This window comes from Mesoplodon densirostris, chromosome 1 (assembly GCF_025265405.1).
Source record: "Mesoplodon densirostris isolate mMesDen1 chromosome 1, mMesDen1 primary haplotype, whole genome shotgun sequence".
NCBI classification, from domain to species: domain Eukaryota; kingdom Metazoa; phylum Chordata; class Mammalia; order Artiodactyla; family Ziphiidae; genus Mesoplodon; species Mesoplodon densirostris.
The window spans coordinates 200,378,485-200,395,247 of record NC_082661.1 but is presented as its reverse complement, the minus strand read 5'-3'; the positions used below and the strand labels follow the sequence as shown (position 1 = coordinate 200,395,247).

Genomic DNA, 16,763 nt, shown 5'->3' with positions numbered 1-16,763 from the left:
GTGTGTGATGCATTTATCAAGGAAACCAGGACAGACTTAGCTGTATTAACTGTGTCAACAGAATGAATAAATGAAGCAAGTGAATAAATGAAGGAGTTGGTAGCCTTTCCCTAGTCTTCACTGACACTCCATGCTTAGAGTAACAATAGCATTTTCAGAGGACATCAACAGACTGTAATATATTCAGAGGAAGCTGACAAGGTGGTACTAGGACTTGAAATCGCACTCTGACAAATGGTAGTAGGACCATTTAGCTTAAGAAAGAAAAGACCTAGAGGGGGAATAAGAAAAGCGAAGAGTTATTGAGTGCTTACTGAGTGCTTATAGAGTAGGCCAGACGTTGTGCAAGGTCCTTTAATAGATTTCAAACATTATGGGCTTGTCATGATGTAAAGGGAATACTTTATTTTGAGTTGCCCTGGAAGGCAGGGCTGACAGTAGTTAGTAGAAATCACAGAGAGACAACTCTGTTGATTAGAATGATGACATTTCTAACTCTAAGAGCTTTCCAAAAACAGAATGAGCTGCCTTTATGTAAAGGGATCCATGTTTTTGAAGATACTCAAGCAGAAACTGGTCAAAATTTGATGGAGGTGTTTTGGAGAGGAATAAGTATTAAATGCAGGCATGGACCAGATGAACTCTAAGACTTTGTCCAAACTTCTCTTGTGAGTCTATTTGCAATACAGCAAACCTCTTATTTATCTTTTACTTTAGTGGCATGAGCTCTAAATGGTTAATGTCACTTCCAATTCAACAGATCAATAGGATATTGGTTGCTCCCTTCTTTCCTAGCAACGAAGACAAAGTCCAGGACAACCCAAATTTGCGGAGATGGACAAAACTTTGTGAGAGGGTTCATTAGGTATAATATTTAGCAAAAAGAGATTCACTTCCTCATTTGATCCCTAAACCCATGTATTCTGAGTATGGCAGAAACATAAAGCATAGTAAATTCTTCTCAAATGGCTTGAAAGCTTCAAATGTTAGTAGCATTCATTTCTGTCTTTGTATTTAAATGTAATGATTTATGCTTCTGAAACCCTCTCTGACTGCCTTCCTTATTCCAAGGTTTGTTATTGTTAATGAGTGCACTTTGAGCATCAGCCCACCTGTGCATTCATGGCAATTAATGTCACACCTTAAAAACTGGTCCTGTGGGGGCTTCCCTGGTGGTGCAGTGGTTGAGAGTCCGCCTGCCGATGCAGGGGACGCGGGTTCATGCCCCGGTCCGGGAGGATCCCACATGCCGCGGAGCGGCTAGGCCCGTGAGCCATGGCCACTGAGCCTGTGCGTCCGGAGCCTGTGCTCCGCAGCGGGAGAGGCCACAACAGTGAGAGCCCGCGTACCACAAAACAACAACAACAACAACAACAACAACAACAAAAACAAAAACTGGTCCTGTGAGTGGGGAAAGAATGAATGTCCACTGAAAACGATCAAAGAACAATAAAGTTTTACAGCTAAATATCACATGTTAGTGAATGAGAAATTCAAGCCCAGAGAGATTAAATGACTTGCCACAGTCGCATGGTCAGTGGGAAAGTTGAGCACTTTTCTTTCTTTTGTCCCCGACTCACTGATGCAATTACATGCTGTTTTCTGGGCAAGATACTCTTTTTCTTTTCCTAGCAAGTAGAATGTTTCTATACTAGTCACTCTTACGTCTTTATTTACAGCCTGATTGACATGTGGCTTGAGAAGCAGGTATTTGAGTAGTATTCCAAACGTATTTTCCTTATCTGTATCTTTAGTTTGGTAGGCGGGAATTCTAAGGGCTCCTTTGTTCTTAATTCTGGATTGGTCTTGGGTCTCTGCAGTGCTGCGTATGATGCTGTTCTTGACAGAAATGTGGCCATTAAGAAGCTCAGCAGACCCTTTCAGAACCAAACGCATGCCAAGAGAGCTTACCGGGAGCTGGTCCTCATGAAGTGTGTGAACCATAAAAACGTGAGTGCTTATTTTAAAGCTCTGTGGTAGGAGGTGGTGAGATTGGGAAAAAAAGATCAGTATGCCAACTTGAGTAGGAAAAGCTTTCTTTACTTTGCAATTTTTGCCCCTTAAGATTGTTTATCCTGCCCATATGCTACATTTGCTTTCATTGTGCTCATGGTAGCTTTCTTCTTAAAAATCATCTGAAAATCATATGGCATGGAGGGGCTGAATCTGATAGATATTTCCCTGTTAAGAAATTAACCGTATTTGGTTATCCTGCTCCAAATTAACCAGAGAACTTCATACATTTCCAAAATAAATTAAAAAAATACCCACCCAAACAAACCAAAACCAAACCAAAAATATCTTAAAGAACAATATGCTACGTTTCTTTATAAAAAATTTAAATTTAATTATTAACAGGTGAAGATTTTTATCTCCTTTTACTTTTAGCTATAGTCTGGCAGTGTCCTCCAACTCTTCAGTGTACACACTGTGCTTTGGCATCTTGCTTTTTGTAGGGTTGGGCAAACATGCAGGGACCTATCTGTAGTGTACTTCAGAACAGGCTTGTCAAGAACATTTCACATTGGAACTAAGTAGGGAACACCATTACAGGGCTTTCTTCACTCCAGAGTGTAATCTTCAAACACCGGCAAAGGCCTCTAGAATTCTTTCTGTGCTCCTGTTCTTCTTAGTAAGGATAAATGGGAGATAATTCTTATTTTAATAAAGACAATTAATAAATAAATTCTAATAAATATTTTATATATAATTTATTACATATAAACATATAATAAAAATAAATTATTATAAAACTATAATAATAACTCATAAAGTTTTTCTTGAGTATGAAAATCACAGAATACATGAAATTATCAGTGCAGTTTTATAAACAGCTGAATTTGTCATAAGGTACTAAGTAGAAGCAAATGTATGAGTGTTTAGTTGAAAGATATTTAAAATACAAATATGTGGATTTAGGCCCAATGACAGTGTTTCTTTTTCCCCCGATTACTCTACTCCAATGACTTTTTAGTTCAGTCATTTGACAGTTAAATGAATACAGTGTTCCAGGTATAGATCTAGATGCTCTAGATGCTAAACATACAGCAGTGAAGACAAGAGAGACAAATCCCTGCCCATGCAATGCTCATGTTCTACTGGGAAGAGAAAGGCAGTCTACAAAATAGGTAGGTCAATGTTTAGAATGTCAGATAGTAATAAGTGCTACCAAGGAAAACAAAACCAAGAAGAAAGATAAAAAAATACTGGTCAGTGCAGAGTGGGTAGGGTTACTCTTTTAAATAGGTTTAGCAGGAAAGGCCTCACTCAGAAAGAGAAATTTTATGAAGAATGTACCCATGTCTGATTTGGCCAGGCAAGGAACATGATACTTCTAGAAAGGAATCTAGAAATGTTAGAAATGATGATTACTAAGAAAGATCATCTGCTAAAGCAATTTGTTCTTTCAGTATGTGAAATAAAGGCAGGAACAAGATTAACCACATGAGCAATGCAATCTATTTTTATGATAGCAAAGAGGATGAGAAGTACCACAGGCAATGGAAGATGGATGGACACAAGCAATGAAACAACTGCATGGGAAGTTTCAATAGTTTTTTGTTTTCATATATTGAATATTTATATTTCCCTAATCCTCCCTCCAGTCCCTATAATGCAATAAATACATTGCGGAAAAATTCCTACTTACTTTGCCAATTTGAGGGAATCCTACTCCCCATTCTTGACTGGGATATGGGGGTTCACATTTATGTTACCTAAAAAGGATTTCCAAATTGAAATAATAATTTGTAAATGGCATCCTACCTGCTATGTGTGTATGTGCATATGTTTGTGTATGTACATATATTTGTATGCATGTATGTATATAAATCTAGGGAAATAAATTTCTGGAACTTGTTAACAGAAAGGAAGTTCACTGACAACCAAATGCAAATTCCACATTATTGCTTGTAATACTAACTACAAGTAGTCAGAATGAAGAACGCTGGAAATGCTGAGGAAAATAATGTAAAATAGTGAAGCAACCCCAATTAAGTTTTCAATAATAAAGAAGACAATCCATTTAGAAAATGAACACAATTCTAGGAAGTGATAGCTGGTATGATTGTGGGGCCATGACAGACGTTGATTCACATCTGTGCATTTTAATGTGTTGGAATAAAAAAAGGAACTGCATCAGATTCCTGCCTGAAAACGTTTGAACTAAATGGAAATACCTGTGATGGTCTGTTTCTAAAGATAAGATTTTTAATTGGTTATTAATAGGAGTTAGGATTTATAAGGGATCAAAGAAAGAACAGAGGAGGAATACTCAGAGGAAAATCAAAGACAATGAAGGTGTTAAAACAAGAGCATAGAAAAGGGGAATACAAGAATATATAGTGGGGAATTTACCTTTTAAAATAATAAACCTTGATTTATTTAACATTGTAATGCTATTTTCTAGATTAATTTAGATTACCTAGATTATTTATTCACCAGATAATATGGATTAGCATTTTTTCATCTTTAAGGGTTGTTTGTACGTGTTGTGTGTGTGTGTCCCACACACAGTCTCTGATGTTTTTGTTTGAACAAATATCAAAATGAATTACTTTCTAAGATTAAGTACTATAAACACAGGCTCACAGTTCCAACGAGAGCTGTAGACATTTTTCAATACACACCATAACTAAGTATACAGAATAGCAAAGCACTTTAATCACAAGTTTTAAAAATATTTTGAGGGAATTCCCTGGTTGTCCAGTGGTTAAGGCTCCATGCTCCCCGAGTAGGGAGCCTGGGTTTGATCCCTTGTCAGGGAACTAGATCCCACATGCTGCAACTAAGACCTGGCACAGCCAAATAAGTAAATAAATATTTTTTAAAAATATTTTGAAACAGTTTTATTTCCATATGCATATTCCATGCTGCAAGGTTGCTTCAGAAGAGATAATCTTGCGTTTTTTGATATGTTATAACGATTACCCTGTATATATATATATATATATATATATATATATATATATATGAAAGTATTGGATGGGTGTTGTGATTTTTTTCTCAGTAATTCCTCAATAATTGAAAACTACTGAAGGCCTAAAGCATTCCTTAGATTGACTGCATTTCTCCGATGTTGAAAATCATTTTGTTTTGTTTATTACTTTGTGTTTCTATACCACTTATGAACCCTATTGAAATTCATTACTTCATGTTTTAAAGATGTGCAAATCTTAAATTTGTTTTTGTGAAATGGTTGCATCCATCCTATGAGTAGAGGTCTGTTATCTATATTTTTTATTTTTATTTCCCACTGGCACTTTAGTACAGAATATTTAGCTGAAAGACAATTTTGAGTTATTTATGTATGTAATCTATTTGCATAAAACAAAGTTTTTTTTCCTTTTAACATTTACTTATGCTAGAAGGTAAACTTCTTTACTACCTAATATATAAAATAACTAAAGCAGGAAACAAAAAATTTAAAAAATCATTTTTATAACTTAAAATACATTTGTCATTAAATTCATCATTGATATCATCCAGGATATACCTTTCCCCACACATACCATTGGAGCATTAGTTTAAATAATATTTGAGTGTGAAATAGAAGCAAAAAAACTAAAGTAACAACACAAAAAACTCTTGACTTATAATACCTCCTTAACGTAGAACATCTCCTTGACTTAAACACCACCTTTTCATTTAGAGGAAGACATAGCCTTGCTAAGTCTTGCTGGTTATTTCACTGCTGCCTTACTTTTCTTACATGGCTTTTCCTCTTTTTTGTTTAGTTACATTACAACCCTATATTTACTAAGGAGAATCACACTCTAAAGCAATATCACAGTCATATATCTTCTATGACTATTTTCTCTGCCTAAGAATTTGAGCTTTTTAATTGCATTTTAACCTGAAGACAGATTACATGTCCTTTCTGAATACGTTTTTGAATGTTCTGTGAGACAGTTCTAGAAAATTTTGCCGACTTTTCTATATCCACCATAGCACTAATATGTGACTTTGAGTTGGAATAAGTGCTTGTTCAAATATGCTTTTTAAATAATTCATTTTCTCCCCTTTTCTTTCTCTCCTTCTTCTCTCCCTTCCACTGTCTCTTCTCCAGATTATTAGTTTATTAAATGTCTTCACACCCCAGAAAACGCTGGAGGAGTTCCAAGATGTGTAAGTAACAAAACTCATGAAGGAAGGGGGAGCATAACATTCAAATAACTCAAGTGATATTGACAAAAATCAGATGAGTGAAATCCCTTGTAGAGATCAAAGGGAGGTAAGAACTGGCGGCAAATGAAAGGGATCCAGTGACAGGAGAGAAGGTTCTGTTTCTGCCGCTTCTTCCTGGAAAGACACTTCTGCTACTTTCTGGCCTTATGGCTCTTTGTGATTTGTTGCCCCATATTCTTAGTTCACTCAGAATCAGGGAAGCCTTACTATTTATTCTATATTTTTACTTTATTTATTTATCTATTTATTTTTTTGCGGTACGCGGGCCTCTCATTGTTGTGGCCTCTCCCGTTGCGGAGCACAGGCTCCGGACGTGCAGGCTCAGTAGCCACGGCTCACGGGCCCAGCTGCTCCGCGGCATGTGGGATCTTCCCGGACTGGGGCACGAACCCAGGTCCCCTGCATCGGCAGGCGGTCTCTCAGCCACTGCGCCACCAGGGAAGCCCTATTTTCACTTATTTTTAATTTATTCTGTGAACTTTCTAGAATGAGTCAATTCACTTTGAGAAATATTAATGACGGACACGATAAAAAATCATCCTTAATCTTTCTTTCTATTTTTGTGGTGCCTTTGATTTTGTGTAAAAAAACCTTCCAGATGTATAATGACAATAAGCAGAGGAGAGGAAGTGAATCCTAGCACGTTGTCTTATTTAACACAGATACCTTGCATTTAATGGAAGATGCTATTCTGAATTTTTTTTCTTATTTGTAATCATAATACACGGGAAAGAGTTCAGGGAATTCAGGGTAAAATGAGAACAAGATGAAGGTACAAAATATATGGACAGGAACCACACACTAATAAATGTTATTTCTATTAACATCTTTGTGGTAGAGTTACCATAGCTAACGTACATGCAATACTTGGAGGTTTTTCATATACTTAATCCAGTCAAAATTTGAGCTGGGAAGTTCAGAAACTTATAGATTTAGGAGAGAATCCTGACTTTTTTGAAGGACTTCACATGTCTTGTGATTTGGAACTTACAATGTGGACTTACCTTGCAGTTACTTAGTAATGGAACTGATGGATGCCAACTTGTGTCAGGTGATTCAGATGGAGTTAGACCATGAGCGAATGTCTTACCTGCTATACCAAATGTTGTGTGGCATCAAGCACCTTCACTCTGCTGGAATTATTCACAGGGTAAGAATACTTAGTCCAGAATTATAATGAAGATGCTTGTGGAGAAGAGAAAGAGCAACTGTAGATTATTTTCTTTATGTAGGGGAGCTTGGTTAAATATAATGTACTTCATTTATTTTACTATAGACTTAGCACATAGTTCACTAATGTGTAGGAAGAGACTTTAGCACACTGTAGTTGGTTTTGTTTAACATTTTGTTTCAGCTCATTGAGAGTCAGCTTCCAAGGCTTCTCAGAAATTCTGATTGGCAGAGTCATATGTGCAGCTGAAACAAGACAGTTCATTTCCACTGTTTCTGGTCACATAAAGACAGCAGCCCTGATCTGCTCTTCTGTCTGGCCTAGAAATGAAGTATAAACTAAAAGGTTTATGTTGCCATAAGGAGAAACCTAACAGATGACAATAAATGATGTTTTTTTTTCTAAAACCCTCTTCCCAAGATGAGCCTAAATTATAAAAATGATACAATTCTCTTCTGGGTTTAAAGAAGTTTCTGAGGATGTTAAAACAAAGAAATCCCAAAACTAATTGTAAATTTCTTTTGGGAAGTACTCTTTTGCTTTACATAGGGCTCTATAGTCAATGGCAGGCAGGCACCCATCAGTGCTATTGCAAGACTGCCATGTTGATTGAGTAGATGGAAATCACATGTTCCATTCGATGCTAGCTTTTAATATCTTCTCTTGTTCCTATTGTCAGGACTTGAAACCAAGTAACATTGTAGTCAAGTCTGATTGTACATTGAAAATCCTAGACTTTGGACTGGCCAGGACAGCAGGCACAAGCTTCATGATGACTCCTTATGTGGTGACACGTTATTACAGGGCCCCCGAGGTTATTCTGGGAATGGGCTACAAGGAGAACGGTAAGGATGCTTCTGAGTACCAGCCAAAGAAACTGTGAAGAAAATGAGTACGTGTTTTAGAGAGCCAATAATAATGTTCTCTCTCATGTATATGAACTTTTAAAGAATAAGGCTGCCAGCTTTCACATTCAGAGGTTTTTAAAAAAATGTTACTATGAAGAATCACTCATTAAACATGTAAAGGATGTTTCTGAGAAGTAAGCTTGGTTAGAAGAACACTGAAATATCATAGCTAAAAAGAATTGTAAATGGAGTCTGATTAAACAGTCAAGTGGATACTGATTAACATACATGCTATAGATATTGAGAAAAATTACTATTTAGGTGGCAGCTCAGCTCAAAGTGAGTATAAACAGGAAGAAATCTATCTACTGCATTTAGCCATTTGGCTTTATGTCACTTCTTAAATTGATGGCTCTAGTCTTAGGAAAAGACAAACAAAAAGATACCACAAATCCTTGGAGCAAGAATATTCACAAATGCTCAATGCACAGTCAATTTAGAATAATCCAAATTGTTCAAGTTGGATAAGAATTTCTTTAATACTTTAAAGTGTTCCATAAGTAATAGTTAAGGTAGCAATTGCCTAGTAAGTTTTTATAAATTCTAAAACCATAGAGAGAGAAAAGTATTAAATTTTATGCTATTGATTTTATGAAGAAAATCTGGTACTCATTAACACTTTAAAAGAAAAGGTAGAAAGAATCTTCAAAATGTATTTCAATTTGATTTTATTAAAATGAAGCATTTATAAAAATACTTATTAGAAAGCATTGCAATATATTATTTTGAAAAGAATATCTCTAATAAGTAATGAGGTGTATTAAGAAACACATCCACTATATTTAGGAATTAAACTTGTCTTAAATTAGAATTGTATATATGCACTCAGTGTACCTTTCATACTCATTTTGATATTCTATTCTATTTAGTTCCTGGCAATCTATAAGTTTTATAGAAATAATTATCATTGTATTTTTATGTGTAGGTGCTACAGAGTACTTTTATGAAAATTCCCTGACCACCAAAGTTTTAAAAAATTTCTTTGTGCCCTTCCAGATTAGAAGAGAGCCAATACTTTTGTGCATTTGTGCAGAGGAAGGGAAAAAGTTCTTAGGAAGGTCAAGTTTACTTTGTTGGTCAATGGCAGAATTCTAATCCATTTTGACTTGGAAGAGGAAAATCTAGTCCTCTTCCCAAGGCAATACCACACCTAACTTATTTGGAAAAGAAGATAGTTGTATACATTCTTCATAAGTTATTTTTAAAAAATCAAAATGGGAACAAATTAAAAAATTCAAGAAATCAGGAATCTACAAGAATCTGGGGGGAGGGTGTTCTGAATTTGCTATTATGGATTTTCAGACCTTTGCTGTACAGATGGCATGTGATCTCATCCCTTGTTCTTCCCTCATTAGAAAGGATTGCAAGTTGCTGCCTTAGTTTTTTGGCTTCTCCTGATCCATGCAGAAAGCACACCTAGCACCCTTGTGCTGCTCTCACCTCCATATGGGATAAAGGTTATCATGCAGAAAAACCTGCTTGCTCTGACAACAGGCATGCCCAGCTACCCTGTGCACCGAACCCTGCCTTCCTTCCCCAAGGAACATTTTAGCCTAATGTTTCTGCCCCAGAGTTCCCTTTGTCCTTACTAAAAAGCAAGTTGGAAGAGGGTAAAGATTAGTAAGAGAAGGTGAAGCCTGTTTTGTTAACAAGTATGACAATTGAGGAACATATGTGTGTAACAACTTTTTAACACCTTTAATACTTTATTTATGTCATGATTCCTTTATACATGTGCAAATTATTTATGCATCTTTTTTCTTGAAATATTTCAAACAGAAACAAAAACTGGTATTTATTTACAAGAATAACTTCTGAAGGAAAAACTAAGTCTTGAATACCAGGGATTCCAATATTTCTGCCTAAACCATGGTTCCAGCCATTTCCTAGTTTCTTGGATTTGGTTGCATGCACCTTATTTTGGACCAAGAAAAAGGAGGTCTCTAGTTGCCCTATTCCGTGTAATTGAATAGAATAGAAAATGGAAACAGCCGCCCCTAAGGGTCTATTCAGATTACTTTCTCTGCATCCAGCAAATGACATCGAAAACCCTTTGGTGGCTTTTAGCTGTCACGTGGCATGGAGATAGTTTTGGTTAAACTGCTGCTTTTCCATGCTACTATTTTATGGCACTAAAGGGCAATCTAAAGCACTCATAAAGTAACTTTAAAAAATTAATTTGAGTTCTTATACTAGATATTGTTTATGTGATATTATATTGTTGGTTTTAACTCACCTTTTAGGCCAACTTTTGGTGGGAGACAAAATTTGTACCTTCTAATCAAACTGTTCTTTTTCCTCCTCCTTCAGAGATCAATTATCTTAGTTAACTTTACTTTCCTCCCTTTTCTTCACTTCCCTCTCTCTTATTCTAGTGGATATATGGTCTGTGGGATGCATTATGGGAGAAATGGTTCGCCACAAAATCCTCTTTCCAGGAAGGGACTGTATCCTTGTACCTTTTTGCTGCAGCCTTACCTGTTTTGTTCTCTCTCCCTTTAAACACATAATGATTTTGCCAGGAGAGTAAAGATAGAAGCAAAGAGTTGGGTAAGTGGTATAACTGTGACTAAAAAAAAAGTGATTATTTCTCTAATCTGACCAGTACTGAAGACTACGTACCTCAATGGTTTGTTTTAATTAAATTTTCAATGGGTTTTTTTCTTCTTAAATTTTCTTATCTGTAACTCAAAATAGCAGTAACTATTTGCAAATATTATCCATCTCCCTTCTAAAACCATTTTATGCTGCAACAAATTTAGGCATAATTATTTCTCTACTTGCTGACATCTTAAGCTTCTGTCCACGCCTTTATTAATTTGAATTACCCTTGACACTATATCCAGTCTTAAATAATTTAATATAGCACATCTTCCTTCAAACAAGAACTTCCACATTTAAAGATCATAATTATTATTCAAATTGCTGGAGGTCAGGTGGGTTTAAAATAGGCTTTCCTCATCTGACTTGGAGATGTGACTTAGACATGCTTTTCCAATGGAATTTAGAATTAAAGAAATGAAATATACAATGTGAGGAGTATAGTCAATTAAAAAAAAAAAGCAGAGTTGATTTGTGTTCTACCACTTAGTCTTCTACTAGATTCCATCAGAAATTTCTGAACAGGTATCTCTGATTTGGAATTGTTAAAAGAGCTGGTATATTTCTGAAAGGATCAAAAGTTCACTCTTTAACGAAGGCACATATATGTGTTTGTAATATATCAATAAGAAAGCTTACATATTAATAGAAAATATATTTTTATAAATACAGAAATAGCCTGTTAACAAACAATTGTGCAAATCTAAGTACAACAACTGAGAACTTTAACAACAATAATGCAAGAGTGAGTTCAATATATTTTGGAAATTTTTTATTGGAAGTGTTTTAGAAATCGGCAGTAAACATGTGATCCATAACTGTTAAGTATTGTATTTGATTAATAAGAAAGCTCTATTAAGAACTCTTATAATGTAAGAAAGATTATTATTATTATTTAGTAGGAATAGAAGAAAAGGCCAATGATAAAAAAAATCTGACAATAAAAAGTTGATGCCACAATGACCATGCATTTAATGTAGGCATTTATTTATTCTACTGTATATTAATAAGATATTCTCTAAATTCCAATAGTAATATAATAGTAATGACATTTTCTACAACTATACTATCCAATAGGTAGCCACTAGCCACATTAGCTCTTGAAATATGGTTAGTCTGAATTCAGAGGTGTTAGATGTGCAAAATGCCTACTGGGTTTTGAAGATATAAAAAGAAAACATGTAAAATATCTCAATTTTTATTTTGATTATATAGTTAAATGATAATATTTCATTTTACTTTAAATTAGTTATTGAATTTATTTTGAGGATCAATTTCATACAAATCATGTAGTTGGTTTGGACAATATTGTAATTCACATTCATATGTATTGATTTCATACAAAAGTAGGAATTTGTGTGTGTGTGTGTGCGTGTGTGTGTGATTTTATCTTTGGGGTACAGTACATTTCAGATTGAAGAAACCCAGAACTTCTCAATCAATTCCCAAAGACAAAATGTTACAAAATATCTCATTCCCGTGTGACATTGTTGTTACAGTCGCTTGATTCCCATGTAGCATGGTTCTCTGAGATCTAATTTAGCAATTCAGGCATTTATCAGGGTTCTTTTTCTCTTATTTTAGCAGTATTAAATTTAAAAGCCAATAAAATTAGGAAAAATTAAAACAGTTTTGAACCCAAAATACCCTACAGATAAACAAGCAAAGATAATAGCACCATACTGATAATTCTACATTCTTCCAGAAATTGTTCTCTTGGAGGTCAGTTTTTCCTTTTATCCTAGTTTATTTTTTAGAAAAATGTTTAGAACTGTAAGTAAATTGTGCAAATATCAATACATAAAATATATATCCTTGATAAATATGGTCCTAGAAATTAAATAAACACCAATACACAAAATGTAGATTGTGATAAGGGTTTGTATTCTGTATTCATTTATCTCCTGTGATGATTATATAAAATACTGGTATCCGATAGCCTAGTGCCATATATTGCTGGCCTATAAGTCAGTGGGGAAGTTACATAAAGTCATTATAGTGGAAAATATCTTGCTTAAGTTAATTTTACTTAAATATGGGTAAATAACTTTCAGATGAAATGCATTGGAATTCATTTTGCCTACAATTAAAATTATAATTTAATGTCTTAGTCATGACTATATTTAAAAATTAAACTAAACCATAGAAATCCCTATTAAACAATGGATCACATGTACTATATGTTTTTGAGTGGAATTGTTTCATTAATTTTTATATGAAGTTATTATCGTTTTGTGATTAGAGCTTACTACCAATAATAAAGGGATCAGAGCACTGAAGTGACTTCACTAGGCCATGATGATCAGACACAAGTCTGATGGAGCTAATTTATAGGGAGAAGAATCATACAAATATTTTAACATATTGAAATGATTCCAGCATTTACTGGAAGTAATATCAAATTTTAGTATATGCTAATTTATACCTTGACTACTTCCAAGATTCTTCAGACTTAAAAAATCAAAGTGAATAATTCACTTAGAATTATTCAGAGTAATTTCTGTTGAATTTCTCTGAGGCTGAAAAATGATGTTATAATACTCTATCATCATAATCAACATTATTCCTCTCTCTGAACAGAACTTTTTAGTGCTCCTTTTAAAAAATCTTGACCCTAAGTAAAAGTAGTAAAACACCTTGAAAAATGGGGAAAATCTTATGAAATTATCATTGACGACCGAAGTTTTAGCTATTTTCCTCTGTTAAAATTGTATTAAACATTTTGCATTTTGAGAAACATTGTGTGGGGTTCTTGACTATTGATACGATCCAGATGGTATCACAAGGTAGTATCTTGATGACTAAAAGTGTTGGCAACTTACATACATACATATTTACTTTTCGATTTATTAGTTTGCTAGCTTTTTTAATATCCAAAGGAACATTTATAAAGTGTTTGTTTTTCTTGTGTAAAGAGTTTCTTAATTATATAAACATACACTATTATACACTCAATTTTCATTATGGTTTTATGATTAAAACCTATTTCATAGCATATATGCTGACAAAATATATAGTATCACTAGTAATTCTTGGTCCCATGATGAATTTCAAGCCAGAGAACAATAAATATGCCAGGTCCATTATTTTATTTACATAGTCCAATGATCATATAAGAGGCATCAGTGACTTTATATTTCATTAAGATTTTGGTTTTTTTAATAATAACTTATAGTAAAGCAGTTTTATGATACTTCCTTAGAAGTTTTTTTGTTTTTTGTTTTTTTAAAGGACTATCTAGTTCCTGACTCCTTCCATCTACCCCACAACCCAACCAGGGCATGCTGTTTTCTTGATTACTGAAGTCTCATTATAATACCAGTATAGTTTTCATATAATACCAGTTCTTTCCCTAATCCTGCTTCTTTTAAATATATTTTTCTACCTTATGTTTTCCATTCTACTTCAAATGGTAGCACCTTTTTTGAGCAATGTCTGTGATATTCCTTCATTTTGAGTTCTGGCCAAAGTTCTCTGGACCTGGGAAATGTTAAAAATAGGCACACCATATTCATTTGAAACTTCTGGACCTCAAGCATATTATCTCCAATTAAAACTGACAGATTGCTAAAACACTGCCTCTTGCCTTTCCCTCTGAGGACATGAGAAATTTCAGTTAGAAAGAAAAGGATGTACATATAACCTTTCCAAGAAGCCAGGTTATTAAGGAACAGAGAATGATTTGCCAAAAATATATTTGCAGAAATGAAGAAAACATCCTCAGATTAACTATCATATCTTTTCTAAACTTGAACAAATGAAAATTGGGAATAATCAAAGTAAGGTGAACAAAAATTGGAGGTTGTGGATTATTATATCCATCTAGTCCAGATAGATATTCTTAATCCTTCTTCCCTCTTTGAAATAACTCTGCTTACTTCCTAATAAACTTTTGCAACTAATACATTGCTATATTCTGCATCTTCTATCTAATATTATGGTAGTACAACATTAACTCAAATAATACATAATTTATGACTTTAAATAAAATTGGGATGTAAAAATTAGTCATTCTTTCACACCCATAAACAAATTGCCAATAATCACAAATGTTTGAAAAAATAAGACTTAATTATTTTTCTTTGTATTTGCTTAAAAGAATATGTTTTCACCATGAATTTGTGAATACTCTTCTCTATGATTATTACTTTGAGAAAATTAGAGTAAGGCGGGAATCACTAGAATGGGAGCTGGAGATTCTGAGGTGATCTGAACAGATGGGAGGAGGACAGCGTTATAAGAGCAAAATCCCTCTCCCAAGAAATTTAGAGTAGGCCAGAATGTAACAGAGGGCAGGATAAGGCATGAAGGTGATAAAAGGAGTTGAGAGAGATACACAGAAAGGGGGCAGAAAGTGAGGGAAGACACAGAGAACAGACTTTGGGGGTGGAACAGAAGGAAGAAATTGAGGAGATGGACCTTGACTCCTTGATGCCTTGGAGAGGAGCTATTAAGTGACCATGGTCAAAGCTCCACTAGGACTGCTGGGTCCCCCAGGAGTCCCCTGTCTCCCGGGAATGGATATAGAAAGGTTTAAAAGCATATTATTTTTCCTTATCCCTCTACAGTTCTGTAGGCAGAGTACTGAAAGATCTTCAAAAATAAAGTGAACTACTTGAGGGGGTAAAACTGCAAACAACAAAACACATTCCTTAATCACTAGTTGTTCTATTCCATTTAAACTGCCCTTGGCCTGAATGGCCCTTAGGACAAAGTTTGTGAACAGTGATACCTATTATGGGACTCTTTCTCCCTTCAGCAGTCAAATGAGTCTCCAGAGCATAAGGGCTCCAAGAACTTACTCTGGTCCTCTTAGCTTTAGTTATGTGACATCTCCGACCAACTTCAATTTACTTTATAAAATACCTCCTTTGCCTGCCTTACAGGATTGCTGTGATGATATCATTTAATATATATAAAACATTAGATGTTTACAAACATACACATACCTGTAAATACCTTTAAAAGATAAGGAACTGGGCTTCCCTGGTGGCGCAGTGGTTGAGAGTCCGCCTGCCGATGCAGGGGACACGGATTCGTGCCCTGGTCCGGGAAGATCCTACATGCCGCGGAGAGGCTGGGCCTGTGAGCCATGGCCGCTGAGCCTGCGCGTCCGGAGCCTGTGCTCCACAACGGGAGAGGCCACAACAGTGAGAGGCCCGCGTACCGCAAAGGAAAAAAAAAAGATGAGGAACTTCAGTTTTTATGGTATGAAGTTAGTTTGGAGGCACTCTGGCCCAAATAACCTTCAAATTGAATTAGGTAAACCATAAAAAATAGAAATAACAAAAAGACCACCTAGAATAAAAAAATTCTTAAGTGATGAGAAACCAAAATTATCCGTGAATTCGACAGTGAAAGGAAAGAAAATGAATAGTTTGTCACTTACTAAAGCACTTCTTCAAGTTGATGTGCAGAATGAAGTGAGGATAATTACTCAAATCTTCAGGGAGCTTGTAATTAATTTGGTGATAATGTGAGACATTCAGAGCCAGTATTTACTATTTGTTCATCAGAACATGAAAAGTTTAAAGAAAAAAAATTTTTTTTCAACATCAGGATTTCTTTAAATTCCTTATTTGTGTATACTGCAGAATTACACGATTTTAAAGATGACAATTTAAAATATTTTGTTGCAGTAAAAAATTGTTTGTCTTTTTTTTTTTTTTTTTCTTTTGCGGTACGAGGGCCTCTCACTGTTGTGGCCTCTCCCGCTGCGGAGCACAGGCTCCGGACGCGCAGGCTCAGCGGCCACGGCTCACGGGCCCAGCCGCTCTGCGGCATGTGCGATCTTCCCAGACCGGGGCACGAACCCGTGTCCCTTGCATCAGCAGGCGGACTCTCAACCATTGTGCCACCAGGGAAGCCCTGTTTGTCTTTTTATGAAAGAATATTTT

The 16,763-nt window shown here is 35.2% G+C and overlaps 1 protein-coding gene across 3 annotated transcripts in view; it reads left to right on the top strand.

Annotated features, from left to right (window-relative positions):
- Nucleotides 1–16,763, top strand: part of MAPK10 (mitogen-activated protein kinase 10) — a 189,572-nt gene that overhangs the window by 99,707 nt on the left and 73,102 nt on the right. For 2 of the 3 annotated variants that reach the window (XM_060093479.1, XM_060093470.1), the window contains 4 exons: nt 1,821–1,950; nt 6,068–6,126; nt 7,198–7,336; nt 8,037–8,202. In XM_060093479.1, the coding sequence (XP_059949462.1) occupies nt 1,821–1,950; nt 6,068–6,126; nt 7,198–7,336; nt 8,037–8,202 (494 nt within the window). Of the gene's footprint in view, nt 1–1,820; nt 1,951–6,067; nt 6,127–7,197; nt 7,337–8,036; nt 8,203–10,640; nt 10,713–16,763 lie in introns of all 3 variants that reach the window. The other variant, XM_060093461.1, reaches the window with a different exon arrangement.